This window comes from Sitophilus oryzae, unplaced genomic scaffold, assembly GCF_002938485.1.
Source record: "Sitophilus oryzae breed Bouriz unplaced genomic scaffold, Soryzae_2.0 scaffold_2008_pilon_pilon, whole genome shotgun sequence".
Taxonomy (NCBI): Eukaryota; Metazoa; Arthropoda; class Insecta; order Coleoptera; family Curculionidae; genus Sitophilus; species Sitophilus oryzae.
Window position 1 is genome coordinate 3344071 of NW_022146734.1, and position 23563 is coordinate 3367633.

General features: G+C 31.5%; 2 protein-coding genes across 5 annotated transcripts; both read left to right on the plus strand.

Annotated features, from left to right (window-relative positions):
• Positions 1–106: 106 nt before the first annotated feature.
• On the plus strand, positions 107–1668 carry LOC115884049 (SAC3 domain-containing protein 1). Of its 2 annotated transcripts, none has more exons than XM_030902492.1 (7): positions 107–255; positions 330–521; positions 582–743; positions 804–1040; positions 1094–1231; positions 1291–1480; positions 1532–1668. In XM_030902492.1, the coding sequence occupies exons 1-7, from the start codon at positions 188–190 to the stop codon at positions 1607–1609; spliced, it is 1065 nt and encodes a 354-aa protein (XP_030758352.1). In that variant the 5' UTR covers positions 107–187; the 3' UTR covers positions 1610–1668. The 2 variants fall into 2 exon arrangements, with proteins under 2 accessions (XP_030758352.1, XP_030758354.1); XM_030902494.1 differs by having other exon boundaries at positions 110–255; positions 317–521.
• Positions 1657–23341, plus strand: LOC115884050. Of its 3 annotated transcripts, none has more exons than XM_030902495.1 (6): positions 1657–1821; positions 1885–1986; positions 7618–7677; positions 8890–9024; positions 15080–15230; positions 22976–23341. In XM_030902495.1, the coding sequence occupies exons 1-6, from the start codon at positions 1809–1811 to the stop codon at positions 23292–23294; spliced, it is 780 nt and encodes a 259-aa protein (XP_030758355.1). In that variant the 5' UTR covers positions 1657–1808; the 3' UTR covers positions 23295–23341. The 3 variants fall into 3 exon arrangements, with proteins under 3 accessions (XP_030758355.1, XP_030758356.1, XP_030758357.1); XM_030902496.1 differs by having other exon boundaries at positions 15092–15230; positions 22976–23331; XM_030902497.1 differs by lacking the exon at positions 15080–15230 and having other exon boundaries at positions 22976–23143.
• Positions 23342–23563: the final 222 nt, after the last annotated feature.

The following is a 23563-nucleotide window of genomic DNA, read 5'->3' on the forward strand; positions in this document are numbered from 1 at the left end:
TGTATATTTATTATAAATTTTGCATTTTGCATTGTATTACTCCTTATGCAACCAGAGATACAATATGCATATCCAATTAACCTCAAACCTCACTTTTTGTAAAATATTTATTTTTGAAAATATCAAATATCAAAGACTAGCTCAGACTAGCTTGGAGGAAAAGCATATTTTTCCATAATAGAATAAAATGAAGCCACTTAATATTTACATTAAAGGACAATGTATGGACATGTGCCCTGCTGCAGAAATTATGTTGTAAGATAAATTAAAACATACCAAGTAATTAATTTGCGAAACTTCATATCTAAAGTCAAAGGAACGCCTTTTAGAAGAGAAAATAAACGCCTTTTACATATTTTGGAAACCCTTCCTCGTGCATCGAACAGTGAAAAACCAGTGGCAGATAGAAAGAAAGTTGTAAAATGTTACAGTCGATCAGCTGCTGGGAAAGCTATGGAAAACCCAAAATATCTGAGACCAACAAATGTTTTATTAAGAACCATAAATTATTTACTCCAGGAGTAGGCAAAGAGTATTTAACTTGATCATTGAGGAACCTTACTGAAAGTATTGTATTTTAGTGTTCTTACAAATACCAGAGTACCTTGGAATGTTACTTATGATTTTATAACCGATAGGCTACGGTCAGTCAGACAAGATATGATAATTCAAAATTTGCCAGTAATTGATTCTATTAAGATATTACAACCAATTGTTAATTTCCATGCATATGCTTCCTATAGGTGATTGTTTACAATCCATTTTTATTAATTTAGGTATGTGTACATAACTATAATTTTAAGACTATGTGAAGAGTCACTGAACCATTTTGATCCTGTCTTAAACAAAACACATTTGCAAGAATGTATTAAGAGACTATTGTGCTTATATGATGAGTATGAAAGAATTATAGAAAAAATAACCAATGACGATAAAATGGTACAGGAAAACCGGCCCCGTTTTGAAGCATTGTATGTAATTTTAAATTTAAGTAACCCAGAGTCTGTGATAAGAGCACTAAGATTGCCTGAAACATATAAGTGAGTCTTTAGAATTTGATGTTGTGTCAGTATTATAAATATTTATAATTTAGGAATAAAGATCTAAAATTGGCAATAGATGTATCGTTAAATTATATTCGAGGTAACTTTGTAAGAGTATGTAAACACTTAAGGGATCTTCAGTATCTTCTTTTAGCACTGTCATCTCTACATCTTCCAGAAATAAGAAAGTAAGACAGTTAAATTATATAAGTAAATTTGGAGGTAACATAAATATAATTTATTTTAGAAAAGTATTACAAACAATGTCAGTTGCATATAACAGTAAAAATCTTACATTTCCTTTAGAGATTTTAAAGAATCTTTTTTTGTATAACACTGTAGATGACGTGATTAGTGAGTGTAAACATTATGGACTGCATTGTGATCAAGATAATGTTCATTTTTTAAAGGATAATTTTAACCGAAACCAAACACTTGTAAGCAAAATAAAATACAGAAAATGTGTTTTTAATTTCTATATTTTTAAGGCACGGCCTACACGTCTGAATTTTTTGGATAAACAAGTAGAAGATAGGGATATTGTCCATCTTATTCTGAATATATAAATTTAATTTTCTTGCAAAACCATAGTTACTTTAGGTGTACTGTCACAATTACATTGTCATATAAGTTTTTGTCATTTTTTTATATCAAATTATAATATAGTATTATACTAATAAAATAAAACTATAAAAATATATTTTTATAATCAAGTACAGAAAAAAAGCCCATGGGAGATGGTGACTCCAAAAAAGACTTTGAGCTATGCCAACTAAAGGTAATTTTATTAACTATTTTTTTTTGTATAATTAGGTAATACTTAGGTTTATGTCTTTTTTAGAATTCTCTTGTGCCGCTCAAAAAAGTCTGCACGAGATAAAGGCTAGACAACAGCAACAAGCTAAATCACTACAAGCGCAATATAATCCTCCATCTTTTTCAGGTAAATATTAAAAGAAATATCTGGCTTAATTTTTTTTATTTAGTTACTCCAAAAGCTGTGTCCGAACAAGTTTCCATAGCGCGCACAGTGGGCAAAAATCCAGAAGTATGTTGCAAAAATTATTTTATTGTACGATTTTATTCAAATTTGGTAAAACCATTCTATGCCAGTAGCCCGTGAACCCAGTTAGTTTTGGCTGACTTGAGAGTGGGTGGGGGTGGTGGGGGGGGGATTCATAAAATGGAAAAATCATCTTTTGACTAATACAGCTACCAAAATGCGGTAAGAATATTTTACATTTAACTAAATTTTACGATTTTTGGCAGAGCCAAGATGAAACGAACAAATAGTGAGCAATTATTACTCCTCCGGCATATACAGGGTTTGTTAGGTTAGGTATATATATTGACATCCTCTGTATCTTTTTTATTCGACGTTTTCGAAAAAAGTGTCTTGAATAAAAGTTTAATGGTCTCGAATACATTTTTAAAAACAGTCTTCTTTGCATATACAGGGTGCCTTAGAAATCCTGTACGTGGCCCAACTTTCTTATTTCAAATTAGTACCCAATTTTTTATTTGATTTTTATTTTCTCCTAAAAATCCTAACTACTTTTATGTAGCATAGCCTATACCTGATTTGAAATAAGATAGTTGAACCACGCCCAGACTTTTTGAAGCACTTTGGATATGCGAAATAGACTTTTGGCAAATTTATTCAAAACCACTTTCATTTGATACAATTTTCGGAAACGTCAAATAAAAAAGATAAAGGGGGTGTCAATGTATAAAAGAAAACTCTAAGTATACTAATCCAATCGAACTTTTATTCAAGATTGTTTGTCATTTGAATAAGTTGGTTTTCTAATAATACCAGACAATATGTGAACAATATTTTATTATTATATTTTAAATAAGTAACAATATTCTGAGAATTAAACAATGACGATTTCGAAAATAACAGAACTTATACCTATTAAAAATATCTAAATTTTATTTTACCACCTACTATTTACTGATATTTTGTTTTATAACAGCTGGAAGCAATGGTCACGAAGTGCACATTTTTAAATCTGAAAGAAAAATCCATTTCATTTAATTTAAAAAATTAGGTACCTACTGTCAAAATTTGTCAATTTGTCCAAAAATGTCATTTGACATTTATGACATACCTCTTCGGAAATCTTGAGAAAAATTACCTAACTTTATATTTCAAGTTCTTCTCTAGCTACTATAATAATTAATTTATGAGAGTATCCACATAAAGGATCTTACTATACACATACGCATTGAGACATACGCTTCCAATAAGTTTAATGTTGCGATTTTTTGCGATTTTTTTGACTTAACTTTTCTAAGATAGAATATATGCCACTATCAAAAAAACCTTAAATGATTATGTTCTACTTTGACCTTTACCTAGTTTTTATCCAAAAAATCAAAATAAAAGATACTTTTTTACTTACCTTGACATTACATTTACCGCAACCGGGAATATACGTAAAACACATTATGACAATTTCACAATAATTATTGACAGCAAGCTAAGGTCGTCCAATTCAATTGTTATAATACTGTGTCACTTGAATGCAACGCCTACTATTTAAAAAATTTTAGAAAAAAGGCAGTTATTGGACACAAATTAACTGAAAATGTAGGTTTTGCGCAAAGTTCGTTTTACAGCCCCTCGAAAGAGACTCCGAATATGTTTTTTTGTTAATTTTATGTGGTTTCCTCATAACTAATATGTTTCCAATCTAATGTTATTGCCATAAATGCTAACTGTGGATGTTATTTTTTGCAACTTGGTTTGGACATCTTGCCTACTGTTGCGCGGCGCGAAAACGTTCCACCTATAAAGCCAAAAGTCCCGAGTTCAATACTTGTTCAATACCGGCTCGGGTAAACTTTTTTTTATTTTTTTCGTTTATATTCTGACAGTAAAGTATTAAATAATTCTGGTGATTAAAAAAAAACAATTATTTAATATTTTAATATCAGAATATAAACGGATCAAATAAAAAAAGTTTATCCCGAGCCGGTATTGAACTCGAGACTTCTCGCTTTATAGGCGGAACGTTTTCGCGCCGCGCTATGGAGACTTGTTCGATTTATATTCAATACTGGAATTTAACGGACTAAATAAAAAAAATATATAGGATCTTCTTTCAATGCGCAGTTAATAGTGAACGCAACGTCTATCGGCAGCCGGACGACTCGCACGCTGTTCCATAGAACATAACTAAAGATATATTAAAGAGTCAGCTTTCTTAAAATACTTTCTCGAAAACGTTGCTAGTTCTTAGGCTAAGTATATTGGATACAATTGATTTTTTTGAAAATTTTCGGCTCCCTGTGTTTTTACACTATATTGATATGAACTTTTATTTTTAATTTTTTTTGTTGGCTTTAAAATGACGACAAAATGACATTCTTAATATAATTTGCCAGGTTGCTTAGTTTAAAAAAAAACAAATGTTTTTCCAAAGCTGAGCTACAAAAATATTTCTTGTCACATCAAGCTCTACAGGGTCCGGCAACAGTGCGTCGGGCATCGTAGCTCTTAGAATAAAAACTTGGAAATTTTGTATAAGTGCACTTTATAGAGATATAGAAAAAGACCTATGTAAAGATATTTCAGTTAGATGTTACAGGGTGTTCAAAATATATTTAGGAATTTCAACTACTTAAAATTAAGGAATTTCAATTTTTTTAAATGGTACACCCTATATATTATCATTTTTTCTGATAGATTTTACCAAACTCTTCAACTTTTATTAAGAATGTCATATACTTATTTTTATTAGTTTGCGGTTTATTCCATTTTTTTCTATTTTTACCCATATTTTTAATATAATTGCGCTATAACATCATAGTTGCCATGACAAAAAGTAATAATTATCACAATTTCATGTCTGTTAAGCAAGTTAAGGACAAAATTTGAATTTTAGTTTAATTTGTTGTAATAAGTATAAATGGTAGAGATAATAGTTACAGATTTTCTTGAAATGAATTAGTCAATGTGATTGATATACACGGACAAGCTTAGAACACCACATTTTTTGGTTCAGTACTATACAGGGTTGTTCACCACATGCGACACGGAGTATTGTAGCTAAACGATGAGATTTTTACAAATTGTAAGTTTTGGGTTTGATGAAGGACTATTAGAGGTACAATTTAAAAATAATTTTACAAGATACATTATTCAATAAGTAAAAAATATCAAAGTTCTATTTTTTTAAATGGAACACCCTGTATATTATTACATTTTTGGCTTCCTTTCAGGTCACTTTACTTAATCCTAAAATATGAGTAAATATATTTCGATAACTTCAGAGATATTAATAAATAAATAATCATCATAAATGTAATAATGTATATTATTACATTTTTAGTTTCTACGATTAAAATAAAGGTAAATTTGATTAAGATTTATTATACTTAAACCTTACCGTTTTTGAAATATTTTCAATTTTGTGAAATTGCAGTAAAAATTTTAAGGCTTCATTTCTCTAAGGGTATCAAAGTTTTTAATACTAAATATTTACTGAAGTTTATTTACTGATCAGTTATTGTGTTGCGATAATAAAAATAATACTACCTTATACAGAGTGTCTAAAAATTTATTTTAAATAATTATTAGCTTCAAACGGCAATAACTTGTTTAATTTAAATGGAACACCCTGTATATTTTACGAGAATCAGATGCACAATTTAATTGTCTATCAAATTATATTATACCATTTTTTACCTATCTCTTTAAGTTTCCGTAGAAAATGCATTTTCTTGTAGTTGGGGAACCCCAAACTTACAATTTGTAAAAATTTCACCGTTTAGCTACAATACTCCGTGTCGTATGTGGTGAACAACCCTGTATATTATATAGTACTTTGCTAACTACTATAAGGATAGATGTATGTATATTATCTAGAAAACATCTTCAGTGTGTAATGGGACGGTTTCGCGGCAGTAGTAATATTGGCTTTACCAAATGAATTATAAACCAGAATTACTATGAGAAAAAACTTAATGTATGTCGAAGAAAATTCATATATCAGTAGTCTTTAGCAATTAGATAATCTAGTATTACCCTAATCTGTGGCTATTCGCCCCGACGAAAAATCCCAAGTGTCATCTTTTATAATATAGAAATACACCAAGAAATTCACTACTGCAATTTAGTTTATATGAGTAAAGTTAATTAATTTTAACTAATACCAGCAATTGTAACTAATTATGAAGCTATTTGTTAAAGGTAAGTAATAAATAGTTTTGTTTTGTCATGGCAACTATGATTTTATAGGGTAATTGTATTAAAAATATGGGTAAAAATTGAAAAAATGGGAATAAATCGCAAACTATTAAAAATAGGGATATGACATACTTAATAAAAGTTGAAGAGTGTTGTCAAATCTACCAGAAAAAGTGATAATATATAGGGTGTCCCATTTAAAAAATTTGAGATTTTTTAATTTTAAATAGTTGAAATTCATAAATATATTTTGAACACCCTGTATCATTTAACTAAAATATCTTTACATATATCTTTTTTTTCATCTCTATAAAACTCTCCTACCAAATTTTCAGAAACTTCAAGTTCAAAACTTCAGAAACAATGGCACCACTGACAATTTTTTACCACACTGCAATTTAACTTTTGCTTAAATAAATTGAAATATTACAAAAACTATTAATTTTAGGTATATAACATTATATATAAAAAAGTTATGGAATTTTACGCAGAATCTAAAAATAAAATAAAAAATAGGGTGTTGCATTTAAAAAAACATATGTTATAGCCGTCACACCTTTTTGAAGCACCTTGTATACTCTATAATAATTTTAAAATGTGTATCTTAACCATCCCTATAACTTTTATATTAAACATTTTTTTGTAAACTTTGAAACAAATGAGATAATGGACTTTACTCTATCGTTGACTCACCCTGTACTTACTTTATTATAAATATCGTAATCTTAAACCATACAGGGTATTCAAAGTTCCATATCAAACATTGTAAATTACAAAATAAGACTTTCTTTCTTTTTAAGAATATGACTTTCAACGGTAAAATACCGGAGAAAAATCATTAGGTGGTTTTGATAAAAATTTACCGTTAAATATCTTTAAATACTTTAAATACAAAAAATATTAAATTAACTCCTCATCTAGCAAAAAAAAAAAATATACACGGTATTGTATACAATATTATATTTTATATTTTAAAAGGTTTGGCATAGCATTTTGAACACCATGTATGATTACGATATTTATAGCGAAGTAAGTGCAGACTAACTAGAGTAAATATCTAGTATAGTTATCTCTTTTATTTTTAATATTTTACTTAAGAAAGACTGAAAAAGAAAAATATCTATTTTTAATTTATTTATTAATATATTTGAAACTATCTAAACATATTTATTATTAATATGTATTATCTAAAGTGATCTGAAGGGAAGCCAAAAATTCAATAATATAATGTACAGGGTGTTTCATTTAAACAAATCGGATCCACTCACACATTTTTCATTCACCCTCAAGTTCTTATTCTAGGAACTACTACCATTTTGCCGGACCCTGTATCTGTATAGGCTCAAATAATTGTATAGACATTTATTTATTTTTTAGGCACTTCAGGCTCACAAACTGCTCCGTTTTACGCACCATCGCAGCCCCAGAATATATCAGGTTAGTAAAATTGTTGTTATTCTTGTTAGTAAAATATTTTGGTTCCGCTGTATACGGCAAGATGTTTTTTTATATATGTTACAGTGAAAGTCGGAAATTCAGTGATTGTTAACATTCACAAGGAAATGCTAGCAATTACGCATTGGACCAGTAAAAGTGGTATTTTAAAGAGATTTATCGACTTTTTGTAGTTTTTTCTAACATTCACTAGTGAAAGTAACATTTACTAAAGGTTGCCAGTAAAGTATTCTATTGTACGTTGACACCGATATTAGTTTTCGTCTATATCCTATAGAAAAAGGTGTTTCCATTTAAAAGCGACGAATTTGACCCACCCTGTACAGGGCGAGTGTGTTGAAGTTTTAGAACAAATAAAACTTTTAAGAATATTGGATCACCTCAATATTGAAGCTGATCCACGTATCAAATTACAATTTACTTCTTTAGTATATTTTTTAAAAATTATAGAAAATAACGACTTAACCTTCTAAATATTAAAAGAGAAAACATAGTAAACATTTTAAAGCGTACAAAACAATTAAAAAAAATATTCATAAACATAATATTACTTACTGGTACAAGGTTTTTTAATAAAATTCTTCATCGTGGAGTATGCCCGAATTTTCTTCAACGAGAGTTATTCGTTTTTTCAAACCCGCTACTTCAAGCATATCACTACGTTTAATTTATAGTCATTAGTTTCCTTACTATATTTTTCTCTTGCACCTATAACTTTTGCTATGACTTCATTATATTGCAAAAATTAAAAACAAGCACATTCTTGCGAGTTCCTAATTTATCTTAAATTTTCACAGAAAATTTCTTCTAAAGGGAAAATATCGCACAGCACTTTTTACAACGATAACAAAACATTTATACATAACCACAAAAAACAAAGCGAATTTACGCTAGATCTCTGTCAACGTTGCCAACATTTAGCCCAATTTAATGTTATCTTTATATTGCCTATTATTCAACTTATCCTTATTTATTCCTATATTTTACAATATGTGGCAACCGCGCTAACTGAATCTTTCAAACTCATTGATATCGTCCAGGGAATGCTAGCATTCACTAGTAAAAGTTGGTTTCAAAATTAGCTGTTGAACTTTTACTGGCGTAGTCTTAGCAAATCAGTGAATGTGAGCTTTTACTAGTAATTGTTAACAATCACTGATTTCCAACTTTTACTGTAACATATACAATATGTAGGTGTTATAGTCCCTCCAAAATCTCCACAGCATTCGAATTTCCAATTTTCACCGGAACAAGCCCAAGAAAAAGGTTCCGCAAGTAACAGACCTGATTTGTCGCCCAACAAAACACACCAAGTCTACTTTTCTCAAGGTAAAAAAAAAAACGTTTATAGAACTACAGCTACTAGGGATGGGCGCTAAAAAATTGCCCACGTTTCGACGTGTATTCTCGTCGTTCCATCGAAAGGCCTGGTGGTATTCACCAGACCACGTGCCGTCTGGTGGATACCACGTTGTCTTCTAGCAAGCCAATAGAAGCTGGTGGAGTACCTCAGGGCTCAGTAATAGGCCCTATTTTGTTTCTTCTTTTTATTCACGACATTGCTAACAGAAACATCAGTGGTAAAATATGTCTTTTTGCGGACGACACTAGCTTCACTTGGAACAACAAGGACGTCACGGCACTTCATAGGATTATATCAAATGACTTAATCACCATTAAATTCAACATTTCTAAAACTAAAGCTTTGTCGTATAAAAACTCGCTGCAGCTTTTGTACTTAACAACACTTATATTTGAATCGGTTTGCCTAATACGTAAGCATGTATCAGCTTCTCAAGAAAGGCCATCTCACACTTATCCACACAGGAACGCGGAGCAAGATCTCTCTATCTACCTATTCCACGCTCAAAGTTAGTTAAAAGTTCAATATTATACAACTCGAAAAAAATCACCTGCCATTTGAAATCAAATCCATAACATCATTTTCTTCATTTCGCAAAGCATTGAAATCTTATTTACTAAACAAGGCTTTCTACGCCGTAAATGACTTATATTTTGATAATCGAATTTGATCTTGTAAACACTGATCTAATATTTGCTATTAGTATATTTACTATAAACTTACTAAATATTTTTGAATATTATTTTTATTTTTTTTAATTCTTTAACATTGTAAACATTTATGAATGTTTATTTTAAACAATAAGACTGACAATGTAATTTGTATACTTGTTTTGTATTCTCTTTTGTTATCTTTGAAAAAGACGAGAATACGCGTTGAAACGTCGGAATTTTTTAAAATAAAAGGTTGTTTATTTCCTGGTCCTAAACCTGCGAATGCCATTGGCCAACATGGTGAATATTATTACATATTAATAATAATAATAATAATAATAGTAATAAATACTCTGGGCGTTGCGAGAGAGACATTTGAATTATGAATTTTTTTTATGAAGATGCGTGTCACCAAAAATGAGCTCGCGTATCAGCCCTGTGCCATAGGTTCGCCATCACTGGTCTAGAGAAGTGACGGTATTATTCAGTTTTTTTGAAGTAGGAAAAACATAGTAGGGAAAATGCATGATGAACGCAGCGATAAACTCCACTTTCTATTTTTTAACTACCGTTGCGTTCATCCAACGGAGACCAATTTGTCAGCGGTATTTTAATAATGGTAATGGTATAATAGTATTATATAGTTCAGGGGATAGTTCAGGGGCGGATACAGGAATTTGTTTTAGGGGGGCCCAAATAAAAACTAATGTAGAATATGCTATTTTTAGTGGGCGCCATTTTTAACCCAAAAGGCTATTAAAAAATTGAAGTAGGAAAAAACATAGTAGAAAAGAAGTAGGAAAAATGCATGATGAACACAGCGGTAAACACAACTTTCTATTTTTTTAACCACCGCTGCGTTCATCCAACGGAGACCAATTTGTCAGCGGTATTTTACTAATAAAACAAATTTGCCTAACGTTATATCTCCTCCCGTCGTTGGAAGCAAAAAAACACCAAGGAAAAATTGTTTAAAATATCCAAATACAACTATTCAAGTATACTTTAGTTTTTTTTCAACAAATAAATAATAAATTGGCCTCCGTTGAATCAACGCAGCGGTGTTTAAAAAAATAACTACAATAATGTTTGGTTATAACGAACCTCATGGGACCGGCGAAAACGGTTCGTTATAAGCAAAGTTCGCAATAAACGATAAATGCTGATAAATATAAAAGATGTGGTATTTTTATTAATACAATAAAATTATATAAGGATTCTTGCCACTTAACTGCTTATATAGAAATTTAATTCTATAAGCGCCCCGGTGGTACGAAAGTACTACCATTGCACGCAGGCCGCTATCTCCCGTTCGGGACTTAATATCTAACCGACACTTTCCGACAAGTCGGAATTAACTATCTCTGCGCTGTGGTTGTCATTTTGTGGATCTGCCCAAGCTCACCTGATGATGAAGTAGGGCTCCGAAACCGGTAGTAAGAGCAGGTTGATCCACATTATGACAAACACAGCGTAGAATTAAATTTCTATATAAGCAGTTAAGTGGCAAGAATCCTTATATAATTTTATTATATACCTATACTGCAAGAAATTTGTTTTCTATTTTATTTATTAATACATAGATATGGTACATAAAATATATTTTGTAATATGGTAGATACATTAACAACTGTTCTTAAAAGTCTAGTTAAAAAAAATCTTCTATTTTAGTTTGTTTTATTTTTGTGAAATGAATATCATTAATTTATAATTCTACTTCGGCTAATTGATTAAGAACACTTTGCGGAGTATTTCGTGACTGAAGGAAATGACGAACGTTATCAATATGTTGAAGTGCCCCTGATGTGGTCGGAACTGGTCTCAATTCTGTACTCACAGGTTCTTCATCTTCCGCCTCCTCATCGTCATCAATATAAACTGAAGAAGACACAGAAACGACAATGGCATCATCATCTAAGTATTCGACACTTACAAGATCAATCATCATCATCCATATGGACAAATTCATTAAACTTATTTTCAGAACAAGGAATATTGACTGGAATATTGTTATCATCTTCTTATCCAACTTTTTTCGGCCATTCGGCTACTGTCAAGTCATCGTCTGAATTCAAATGATTTTCCAGTTTTAGGAAACAACCGTGTTGAAAACAATTAATTTTTTTTTGTTTTGGCATCCTCTGCCATGCCTATGCATATAGAATGAAGTTTATTCCATCCAAGAGGTTGATAGAAAAATTTTCACTCCCACTATCAATAAAATGTACTATTTTCCAAAGAATTCGACGATAAATACCGAAGTTCGTACCTGTAGATTTGGTTCGTTATAAACGAAAGTTCGCGATAAGCGGGTTCGTTATAGGCGGACATTACTGTATTTTATTTTGTAGATTTTCTTACTGTGTCGAAATGTCTACAAGACTTTAAAAAAATAATAATTATAGTATTATATAGTATAAGAACGTTACTCCTTTTTTATTTAAATATTTATACAATTTCATCTATCGATATAATGTTTATTTGTGTCTGCATAAATGATTCATATTAACATAAGTTAGAGAAAAATAATTATGATTCAATTTTTGGCTTTCGTTACGGGTTTTTAATTTTTTATGTGTATTTTACGTGGAAACGTATGAAAAAATTGAACCCATCCCTGACTGTGAACAAGACAAATTTATTCCTTGTTTGAATAGGGTGTCTCAGATGTTAATCGGGAAAATTTAATAGACGATAGAACTTGCAAAAATAAAACAAAAAGTTCATATCAACTTGTAAGATTTAAAGCTTCCTTTTCGAGATACAGGGTGTTAAAGTTACTTAAAAAAGAAAAAAAAATTAAGATGTTTGAAAAACTATTTAATCGATTTGGTTATAACTTGACCCGTTTATAATACTTAGGGTACGAACATAGTGGAGGCAGGTTTCTGCTTTCCGGCAACCAGCGCCGTCTCTGGGGACCTATTCTTGACCACATATCGCTCACATCTCGCATCTCCGAAAAAGCCATATAACAATACACGTGATGCGTAACTTTGCGTATATGCCGTGTATTGTTATATGGCTTTTTCGGAGATGCGAGCAGGGTTCGGAAGTAGTTAATTAAGAGGAAATTTACCTGATTAACTAACCTAACCTAACCTAACCATATCCAAACGCCGCTCCCGCCGCGCCGACCCCCCCACATAGGGGTATTTGGTCTATAAACCTGGCCAAAAGTGAAATATTTTTATTTCCATTTTTTATCTTAACTGAATACAAATCTATAAATACTAAATGTAAGCGCGTTTATTAGCTTTTTTTTAAGTCGTAAGTTGACTATCAAATAAATAATATATTTCAATTATAAGTATGAATTATCTTGAGTGTATCTGAAAATTTCTAAGATTATAAAATAGTGGAATTGTTTGTAGTGCTTTTTTTTGCAAATTGTTTATAATAACTGTCATGATGGATACAGAGCCAGCTGGCAAGTCCTGTTTTATGCCATATTTTTATTTTGAAACGTTTCCTTCTATCTATTTCTTTATAATGTTTTATATTTAAAAAATCAGAGGCATTTTTATAAGGTGTAAGACTATTCGGCAATATTCCGCATGGAAATTAGTATCCGTTCAATGCTTAAAGTCTCCAGCTTTGGAATATGTACAAAAATCTTGCCAATATTTGCCACTGCCAAAAAAAACATTGATTTAAATAGATTCTTAAAGGAAATAGTCTTTACCCTATAACACCCATCCTCGCTCAAATATCGTCTATAATATACAAATTACTTTCTTGTTCTAGCATCCTCATCCAATTGCTTGGTTTTGCACAGAATGGCCCTATTTGATCGGTGGAAAGGGTTTCAGAATAGAGGAAAAAATATTGTGTAGGAAAAACAAAATGAGGTTCCATATTAGCACCCTCTCCTCTAATAATTAATATTACTAGCAAAAAAGCAAAAAAATCATAAAACATAATTTTGGCCAACTTTTAGTTCTTAATACCCTCTGTGCGCCGTCGGCGCCTGCAAAAGCAGAAATAAATAAATTTTCGTTCCGGTAAAAGCGAGAACGCCGATGAACGCTGGTTGACGGCTCCTACCTGCTTTCACTGTGAACTAGCCGATTTGATAACACGCTTTAATTTTTCAAGGTTATAAGCGCGAGGCGGCGCGGCGCGGCGCTACTATGTAACCATATACAGGGTGTCCCAGAAATACGTGCAAGTATTTTAACTTAACTGGTAGTATAGTTCAACCCCAGAAACACGCCTATGAGGTTTTTTTCTAAATATTTTTTTTTGAAAATTCGGAATTTTTTGAAAATATTTTTGGAATTTTTTTGCAATTTTTTTTAGTTTTTATTTAAAAAAATAATTTCTTGATAATATGGCAACATAGGTAGTAGATTAAATTTATAAGAAAGAAAATCCAGAAAAGATCCAGTGGTTCTCAAACAAATCTCGAAGTATTGGAAAGAATATGTAAGGACCAAGAACTATTGACTACAATAAAACGACGAAAAGCAGCATATTTTGGTCATATTTTTCGAAATAACAAATATAGTTTCCTACAGCTGATCGTTGAGGGAAAGATTGAAGGACGACGAGGCATCGGGCGTAAACGGTTTTCCTGCATGCGGAATTTGCGCCAGTCCCATGGTTTAATATAGGAGAGGCAAGTGCAATTATCCGTTTGGCTCAAGACAGAGAGGAATTCCAATTGATGGTCGCCAACCTCCGATGAGGAGAAGGCACATGAAGAAGGTTCTCAAAATTTGAGCAAAAAATCATTTTTTTTGGAAATTTTCAAAGTAAAATAACTCCGTTATTTTGGACTTATTTGAAAAACGATAAAGAGAAAATATGTTTTTTTTATCGAGATCTACCACCCTTTAAAAAACTTGCACTTATTTCTGGGATACCCTGTTTATAACAATACACGTGATGCGTATACGCAAAGTTGCGAACGATGTCAAGAATAAGTACCCAGATTGGCGCTGGCTACCAGTAAGCGGCAAACCTGCTTGCACTGTGTTCGCACACTTACTATGGGACTTAATTTGATGTAATTAGATTTAAGTTTAATGGCCAGGGGCGGCGGTGGGGCATCACTGTTAAAGTATTTTAAAGGAAAAAATAGGCACGCCACTGCTTTTTTAGTTTAATATTATTTTTGGATTTAGTAATTAAAAATATTATTTTTTTGTCTCCTGACTTTTTTGTCTATCTTGCTTACTTCTTGCGAAAAAAAATAAGTTCTAATTGGTAATTAATATTATAATTGGTATTCTAATGGTACCTTGTATCTCGAAAAGGAAGCTTTAAATCTTACAAGTTGATATGAACTTTTTGTTTTATTTTTGCAAGTTCTATCGTCTATTAAATTTTCCCGATTAAAATCTGAGACACCCTGTATATACAGGTACTGATACAGGACCTCAAGCTGCCCAAGCAATGGAAAACGCACAGACATCTAAAATGCGAGTATCCAAATCTGGATTGTTATACACTCTGCATATGATCAGAGAACCGGTGGTCGATTATCAGGAAGCCAGGGGTGTTCCAAGAAATGAGTATGTTTAGTGTTTTTATCTCTAGATCATATTGACTAACTTGGTATAAGCGATACCAATTAAACTTTTAGTTACGTCATCGAGGACGCGATTTTTAAATTCATTGTTGCCAACCAACGGCCATTCGGCGCCGGGCTGGCTAACTGGAATTTAAATTTCCCGCTGGCGATTCAGGTGGTAGCTCTGCTGTAAAAAATGTCAAATTGCCACATTTATTTCCTGACATTGTCATTCGATTTGACACTTTTGTTCTGTATTACGAGTTTTTGGTTTAAATAAATATTGTTGTGATACTTTAAGTTTAAAAATGTTTACTAGCAGACTTTGTAGTCGAACATTGTACATTTTAGAACCTTTTTTAGTGCGAAGTGTACAGGGTAGGTCAAATTCGACGCTTTTAAATGGAAACACCCTTTTCTATAGGAGATAGACAAAAACTAATATCGGTGTCTGGAGCTCAATTTTTGTCAAAAACATGATGGTGAAAACCGCATATCGATATCTGTTACCGTTTCGGAGTTACGGGGTGTTTTTCAAAAATATGCATTTTTAACAAATCGCTGTAACTTTTTTGCTATGGAAAATTTTGTATTTTTATGAAAACATTTCCAAAGCACCTTTTTACGTGGAATTTAATGGTTTAAGTATAATTTTTTTAAAATTATTAATTTAAGAATTATCAACAGAAAATTTGATTTTTTATATGGGAAACCCTGTATATCTTTAATTTATTGAAAATAATTTAACTTTACCTTTCCAAAAATATAACACACTAGATATTTTGCTCGATTCCTCTTCGAGATATAGAGTATATAAAAATTCGCCCGCTTTAAATAAGTAGGCTTTGAGCGGCACCGGCTGTAATGCAAAAAAATTCTAGCTGTGAGCATCAATTAAAACGAAAATAATATTTGCTATGAGAGATGCAGAATTTTATAACAATTTAAAATATATTTAACCAACATCGACATATTTAAACTATATCTAATAACAATAAAAATAAATAGCAAACCAAGACATGAGATTTTGCTACAGGTGTTCGACATATCGACCGTCTTCTGTTATGGACAGACGGGGCCGTTTTTGAAAATTTATCGCGGAATTCGTTAACTCAGTGGGGGTAAAAGATACCCTCTCATAAATATTTTTAATTCTTGTCTAGATTATACGGAAGAATAAGGAACCTCATTCTTCCGTAAATATATCCATAGGATTAGATCCATGGGCACTAAGTCAGGCGGCCTCGACGGCCAACGACTGGGATCTTGGTTAGTTATCTAAATATTTTTGAAGTTAGCTGCAAAAATTTGTTGATAACTTCAGCGTTCAGAGTCGTTTTGCTGAAAAAATATGTTTTCGAGTTCCATTAAGGGCATATCATCAATAAGGGGTCCAAAGCCTACTAGTTAAAAGTGGCGAACTTTTAAAAATTCTGTATTTCGAAGGGGATTATAACAAAATATCAAGTGTGCTATATTTTTGGAAAGGTAATTTTAAATTCTTTTCAGTTAATTAAAAATATAGAGGGTGTCCCAAAAAAAATCATTTTTTCTGTTGATAACACTTAAATTATTAATTTAAAAATAATTATACTTAAACTATTAAATTCTACGTAAAAAGGTGCTTTTGAAATGTTTTCATAGAAATACAAAATTTTCCATAGCAAAAAAGTTACAGCGATTTGTTAAAAATGCACATTTTTGAAAAAAAAACCGTAATTCCGAAACGGTAACAAATATTGATTTGCGGGTTTCACCATCATGTTTTTGATGAAAATTGAGCTCCAGATCCCGATATTAGTTTTCGTCTATCTTCTATAGAAAAAGGTGCTTCCATTTAAAAGCGTCGAATTTGACCCACCCTGTACAAGATAGCTAGATAGCCGTAAAAACTTTATTAGAATATTTTGAACGGGAAAGCGGTAGTAATGGCCCTTTATGTTCCTTAAGTGCTGTTAAGAAGGCGAGTTGTTGACGTAAACAATAACTGTTTATACAGAGAAGACCAGGCTACTAGTAACATAGCAAGTTGCCGGACGAATTTACGTTTACCCGTTTTGCGTTCGTACTCGAGATTCACTACCGGCTAGTCGGCTGGTCAGGCAGTACGCAGTTGCAGTTGCGCTTGGACGGGTCGGTCGTGACAGACTAGGAATACGACGCGAGGAGTGCCGAGTATTTATTATTTTCATTTTAAGTGTTTACCTTTACTTAAGGTAACATTTAAAATAAAAATACTTAAATCTTTATTATTTCAGTGTGTTTACAAGCCAAAACTAAAAATAAATAAATTTTCTAAACCCAAAAAAAACTAAAATATTACTCTAAATAAAAAAAAGTTATAACCGTCTTCTTGTGCTAGACAGAAGCCTAGGCGGTCGTAAAATCCCCGTCTGACATTGGCTAACATATTAGGGCTAATAGTTTGGAAAGCCTCTCGTATTTTTACTTGAAGCTCATCCCGATTATTAGCCCTATTATGACCATACACTTTGGATTTTACATAACCCCACAAAAAGAAGTTATTGGGAGAAAGATCTGGTGATCTAGCGGGCCACAAAATAGTTCCATATCCACTAATTAAACTGTTGGGAAAATTATTGGTCAAATATTTGTGAACAATACGGGCATTGTGGGCAGGACAACCAACTCAGCAATTTGATTACTTGAAAACGTGGGATTTTGATCCGCGGTAGCGCAAATGAACACTTGCTTTAACTACTGTTCTTCATTAATCAACACATCAGGCTTTTTTTGTTTTTATGGGAACACGCACCCATGTGTTTCAAAATTATTAATAACTCTTGATACAGTAGGTAAAGATGGAATTGGCCTATTTACAAAAATTTGTGGAAAAATTGTTTGTATATCCCGATAAAATATCAAATATCAATGACAAATATCTACTGTTACAAAATATTATGCAGGGCAGAATTGAGGGGAGGAAGGGTATCGGCAGAAAGAAAAAATCCTGGCTCCGAAACATTAGAGAGTGGACAAATCTTGGCATTGGAGAATTGTTCCATGTTGCAAAAGACGGAGAAGAATTTAGAAAAGTGGTCGCCAACCTTCTATGAGAAGACGGCATGGAAAGAAGAAGAAGATATCCCGATAATACCTATTTTGGAAATACCAATTTACAATTTGAATTTTCTCACGAACTTCGTAAACATCCATTATTTTACTTAAAAAATAAATTTTACACGAGAACTGTCGCGAGAATCTATGTATTCGTTTTGGCTATTAAAACCATATACGTATTACTTTTTACAAATATACTCAGGTTTCCCTATTTAACCCCGTGCATTTTCTGTGCCGTAAGAAAGAGACAACATAACCCAGCTCCATATTAAAACTGCATTAGTCTATTTCACCCGGATATGGATTGAACTGCGATTGCGCCAAACTCCGATTGATTGTTGTTTTAGTTCTGTTTGTATTACTTTTTATTTGTGCGCGTAAAAGAGTGATTTTGTTTAGTTTATTGTTTCCAACTATTTTTTTATATTTTTCCAACTCCATGATAATGTGTTATAAATAATAAAAATATAAATCAAATTGAAGGTTAGGGGAAATGTCAGTGAACCACTTCCCTTTAAAAACATCGACCAATGAAAACTTCTTCAGGTGAGGCATGCTCAGTTAAATGAATATCCGGGTGAAATAGACTTATGCAGAATTCCATATTGTTCTTTCACTGTTTGGGCTTCACTTTTTGGAGATTAGGCTGAGTATATTTGTAAAAAGTAATACGTATATGATTAAAACACGAATAAATAGAAATTCTGAAACATTCTTATCACATATCTACCTAGTTTTATTTTATCGCATTTTTTCGCCTGCTTTTTATCCGGCGGACGGGTATACGCTAATTCGTCCGGTTCTGCCTATGTTACTACTACGGTGGTCCGGTCTGTATATTTTTTGTTCCCAAAAATATTTTGATTAAAAGAAAGTATTTTATAAAAGTGGGCAACGCTGTGTCGGTCAAGTTTAATCACGTGACTAAAAGTTTATTTGGTATGAACTGTACAGGGTGGACCATTTTGGTTGTTTCTATAGGGTATCTAGGAAACCGTGAGAAATATTCAAATTTTGATATTGCAGTCTCGGGTTCTTTTTTTGAAAAAATGCATATTGCAACACAATAACTGATCAATAAATAAACTTCATTAAATATTTAGTATTAAAAACATTGATACCCTTGGAGAAATGAAGCTTTAAAAATTTTACTGCAATTTCACAAAATTGAAAATATTTCAAAAACGGTAAGGTTTAAGTATAATAAACCTTAATCAAATTTACCTTTATTTTAAAAGAAAGAAACTAGAAATGTAATAATATACAGGGTGTTCCATTTAAAAAAATACAACTTTGATATTTTTTATTTATTTGGGATGTTTTAAATTGTAGCTCTAATAGTCCTTCAACGAACCCCAAACTTACAATTTGTAAAAATCTCATCGTTTAGCTACAATACTCCGTGTCGTATGTGGTGAACAAACCTGTATATTTATTTTCACTATTAATTCCAATTTATTTAAAGATATCGACTTTCGTCTTGGTAGGTCATGCCGAGCATTAAAGGAAACAAGCGAATATCTACTTTCAAATTAATCCATCTATTAGCAATTAAATAAATTCGAACAATACGAAGCAAATAAAAAACAAGTGTGACAGAAACAAAAGAACATATTTTAATACCAACTCAACAAAAATTTCAATCGGGCTTTTTAGTTAATATAAAAAATAAAAACACAAAGACTACATTAAATGTTCAAACTGCTGCCCATTATTATCTAGACGGAGTTGGCACCGTCTCTGCACGCCGCCGCTAACAGCATTTCGAATGTGTATGTTGGTTACACTTTGTAAAGCCACAACAATACTATCTTGTAACTCTTCTAATGTTCTATTTGCATTTCGATAAATTTCCTTTTTTAGAAAGCCCCAGAGAAGGGAGTGATATCAGGTGACCTAGGTGGCTAGGATTAAACTGTTTTCTGATCTTTTAAAAATGGCTGGGTTTGGTTGCTCGCGCTCAAAATACCGCTCAAAATATAAATCAGCTGCCATTTGCTTATGTTTGTTAGAGTCAATACAACATTCTAACATATTATATTTCTCAAAATTTTCAAATTTACTAATTTTTTTATTATTTAAAATACACACACTTCAATCTGTTGAAATGAAATGTCACGCATTCATCAAAGGTATGTCCCGGTCACCATGACAACCGTTTATCTTGTTACTCGGCGCGGCCTGCTACTAACTGGATATTTTAAGAAAAATTTGAAATGGTGAGGTTAATAGTGAAAATAAATATGGAGTGTTATATATTTTCGAGAAGCCCATGCCAAGCTGAATCAGGAAATTTAAGAATATACAGGGGGTTCTATTTAATAAAAATAGGTGTAGTGATAATCTAAAAAATATTTTTTTTCGGAAAAAGTCTGACTACGCCACTGCATTCTACACAGAAAAGTACCTTTAGAATGTATAATTCGTTTTTGCGTAGTTGCTGAAGTAAACCAACTATCGAACATCTTCAAAAAGTACAAAATTTGAGAATCTCCCTGTAGCTTCGAAACCGATCAAGATAGCCACGATCCGTTTGCGGCATTGTGATTTTTTCAATAAAAGAACCCGAGACTGCAGTATCAAAATTTGAATAATTCTTACGGTTTCCTAGATACCTTATAGATATATGTACATTAGTAGTATCAATACTGAGTATTAATATATTAAAAATTATCAGATTTGAATTTGTGACACCCCGTACGCTCCGTAAAAAAAGATGTGATATTATAAACATGATCCATGTTAAGCTACATGATCTAGGGATATATTCTTTGGTCGAAAAAATGCACCAAGTTGACTTGGAAAAGGCAATCGATGGAAGAGTCAATTCCAAGTCAACTCTGGCCGTTTTTTTCTTTGATCGAATGGTATAAAGTAGCGATGGGAACTATCGAATGAATTAGACTATCGAATGTTTAATGAATGAATGATTTCAACTATCGAATGTTTTTATTCGAATAAAATCATTCATTCATTTGTATACTAAAGCATATGTGACAACCTCGCCGTGCGACTAAATGGTTATCGTTGAGCCACGACTATCGAATGCTTTTGATAAATGACATTTAGTATTCGTTTGATTTTTGTATGCGTCAGTGCATTATTAGTTCTTCCAAATTTTTATAACTTCGCCGTATAAATACTGTGCTATTTTTGCGTTTATTAAAATAGTTAAAATACTAAAATAGTAGTTATTTTTAATTTTATTTATTGACGATTGTGTGCAGGTGGTCAAAATTTTTCGAAAATTTGTGTGGTTTTCCGTAGTCCGATCTTTCAATTATTTAATTTTATATGATATATGGTCTATTTTTAATGGGAAATTTTGAGAAGTTTTGAAGAATTTTTAAGAGAGATGAGATGAACTTACAATTAATTTTAAAATACATATTTGTATTTTAGATGTTTTAATAATATGAATTAGTTGAACTTAATAATCATATTTAAGTAATGTGGTTAAGTAAATGGTTATTGAACTCAAACTATGGGGTGAGAAAATTAAAATGAAAGTTTTACACGTGCCAATTTAAAAAAAAGTTAACGATGTTTGTATTTTGTTTATGCTAATTCTCTTACATGTAGTTTTTTGCGATTTCATTTATTTTTTAAAGTAAATGCCAGTAAAAGTAAATATAATTTTTCAACAGTAATATAAAGCACCTAATATAAATAATTTTGATTTCTAATTTTTTATTTATATTTTTCTTCCATTACATTGTATGCTTAGAAAATTAATAAATGTTTATATTTCATGATTTTAAAATTTGTTGTTAATATAACAAATTAGTTCTGTAATTATTATTATTATTTAATAAACCAACGTTGCCCCCCAAAAAATTTAGAGACTATATTATTTTTAAATAGGATCTAATATAAATAATTTTGACATCTAATTTGTTGTTTATATTTTGCTACTACTTAAAAAAATATTTATATTAAATGATTTTAAATTTTGTTGTTAATAGGTATAACAAATTATTACTGTTATTATTATTTATTAAACCAGTCTTTGCTTAAAAACATTAAAAATCATTTTCCTACATCCAAAATAACAAGTATTATTGCAGTGTAACAACAGAATATTAATAAAATGCAGAATATATAGACATACTATCCCTAACTAACTATCAACTAAGTCAAACAATAATATTCTTTGCTAATATCAACTAATACCAAAATATGGCAACAGCGCCCTTCATAATGTATTTTCTGTATAAATACTAGCACCTCAATAAAAAAAATAATGTGTCCTTATCTATATCTGACTCCGCAAAAAATCAAAGATGCCGGCTTCTTTCATAGCATTGCCACTGACCGCTGTCGGGTTTCTCGGAAAGAAAACCTACGTCGCCGTGCGCGCGACAACTAAAATTCAGTTAATATTTTATTATAATCGATCCTGACGAATAAATGAATTTCATAAATGAATGAATTTTATAAATGAATGGTTTTTGCTGCCGAATTACTAGAATACAATATTTCAAGGCAGATGACGGATCTATTCGATAATTTTTATTCGAATAGTTTTCAACGAATGTTTTCTTACTAACTATCGAATTATTCGAATGAATTGCAACTATCGAATGTTTCGATAGTATTCATTCGATAGTTCCCACTACTAGTATAAAGATATATTTTTTTAAAGTAAATCACTTCTTTTTGCAGAGAAGTTACCTTTGTAACGTTGGTCACATCACTATGTACCCAGGCGTACACTGCCGCCATTACGATTCTGGTAATGCTGTGGAATTTAATGCCTCTGGTGGACGGACTGGTGTATTTCTTACGTTTTTTCCTGGACAAAGTCATCGATATCGTAGAAACAGAGGACAACAAGGACAGAGCTATAAAAGGAGCCATTCTTTTCGGCGAACTCACAGTGATTTTGTTTCTAATTTTTCTCATAGTCGGGTTGATACTGATGCCGGTGTATCAGCTCATGGCGAGACTGTTTAGTAAAGTGTTTTCGATGGTAGCGTGGTAATATTTTAAAATGTTATATATTCAAATAAAAAGACGTACTTATCTGTATATATGTATATATTTTTCAACGAATTTTTATAACAAAATTATCAAATTTATACTTAGGTCAGTAAGTGAGGATAAAAATAGGGTATTACCCAACGAAATGTTAAGATATATGGAATGGGTCTGCCCCGTATCGATCGATGTTAGAATGAGACAGACAAGAAGGATAGCGATAGTCAGGGCAGAAAATGGCTTCTTGTCATTAAAACCGTGTGTTTTTGTCAG

Bases quoted from the DNA above. Each gene is read 5' to 3' on its own strand.
- LOC115884050 (XM_030902495.1), top strand. The intron at 1,987-7,617 runs GTAAATATTAAA...TTTATTTTTTAG, and splicing joins TAATCCTCCATCTTTTTCAG to GCACTTCAGGCTCACAAACT. The intron at 9,025-15,079 runs GTAAAAAAAAAA...CTGTATATACAG, and splicing joins CCAAGTCTACTTTTCTCAAG to GTACTGATACAGGACCTCAA.
- LOC115884049 (XM_030902492.1), top strand. From the start codon at position 188: ATGAAGCCACTTAATATTTACATTAAAGGACAATGTATGGACATGTGC. The intron at 1,041-1,093 runs GTGAGTCTTTAG...TTTATAATTTAG, and splicing joins AGATTGCCTGAAACATATAA to GAATAAAGATCTAAAATTGG. The intron at 1,232-1,290 runs GTAAGACAGTTA...AATTTATTTTAG, and splicing joins CATCTTCCAGAAATAAGAAA to AAAAGTATTACAAACAATGT.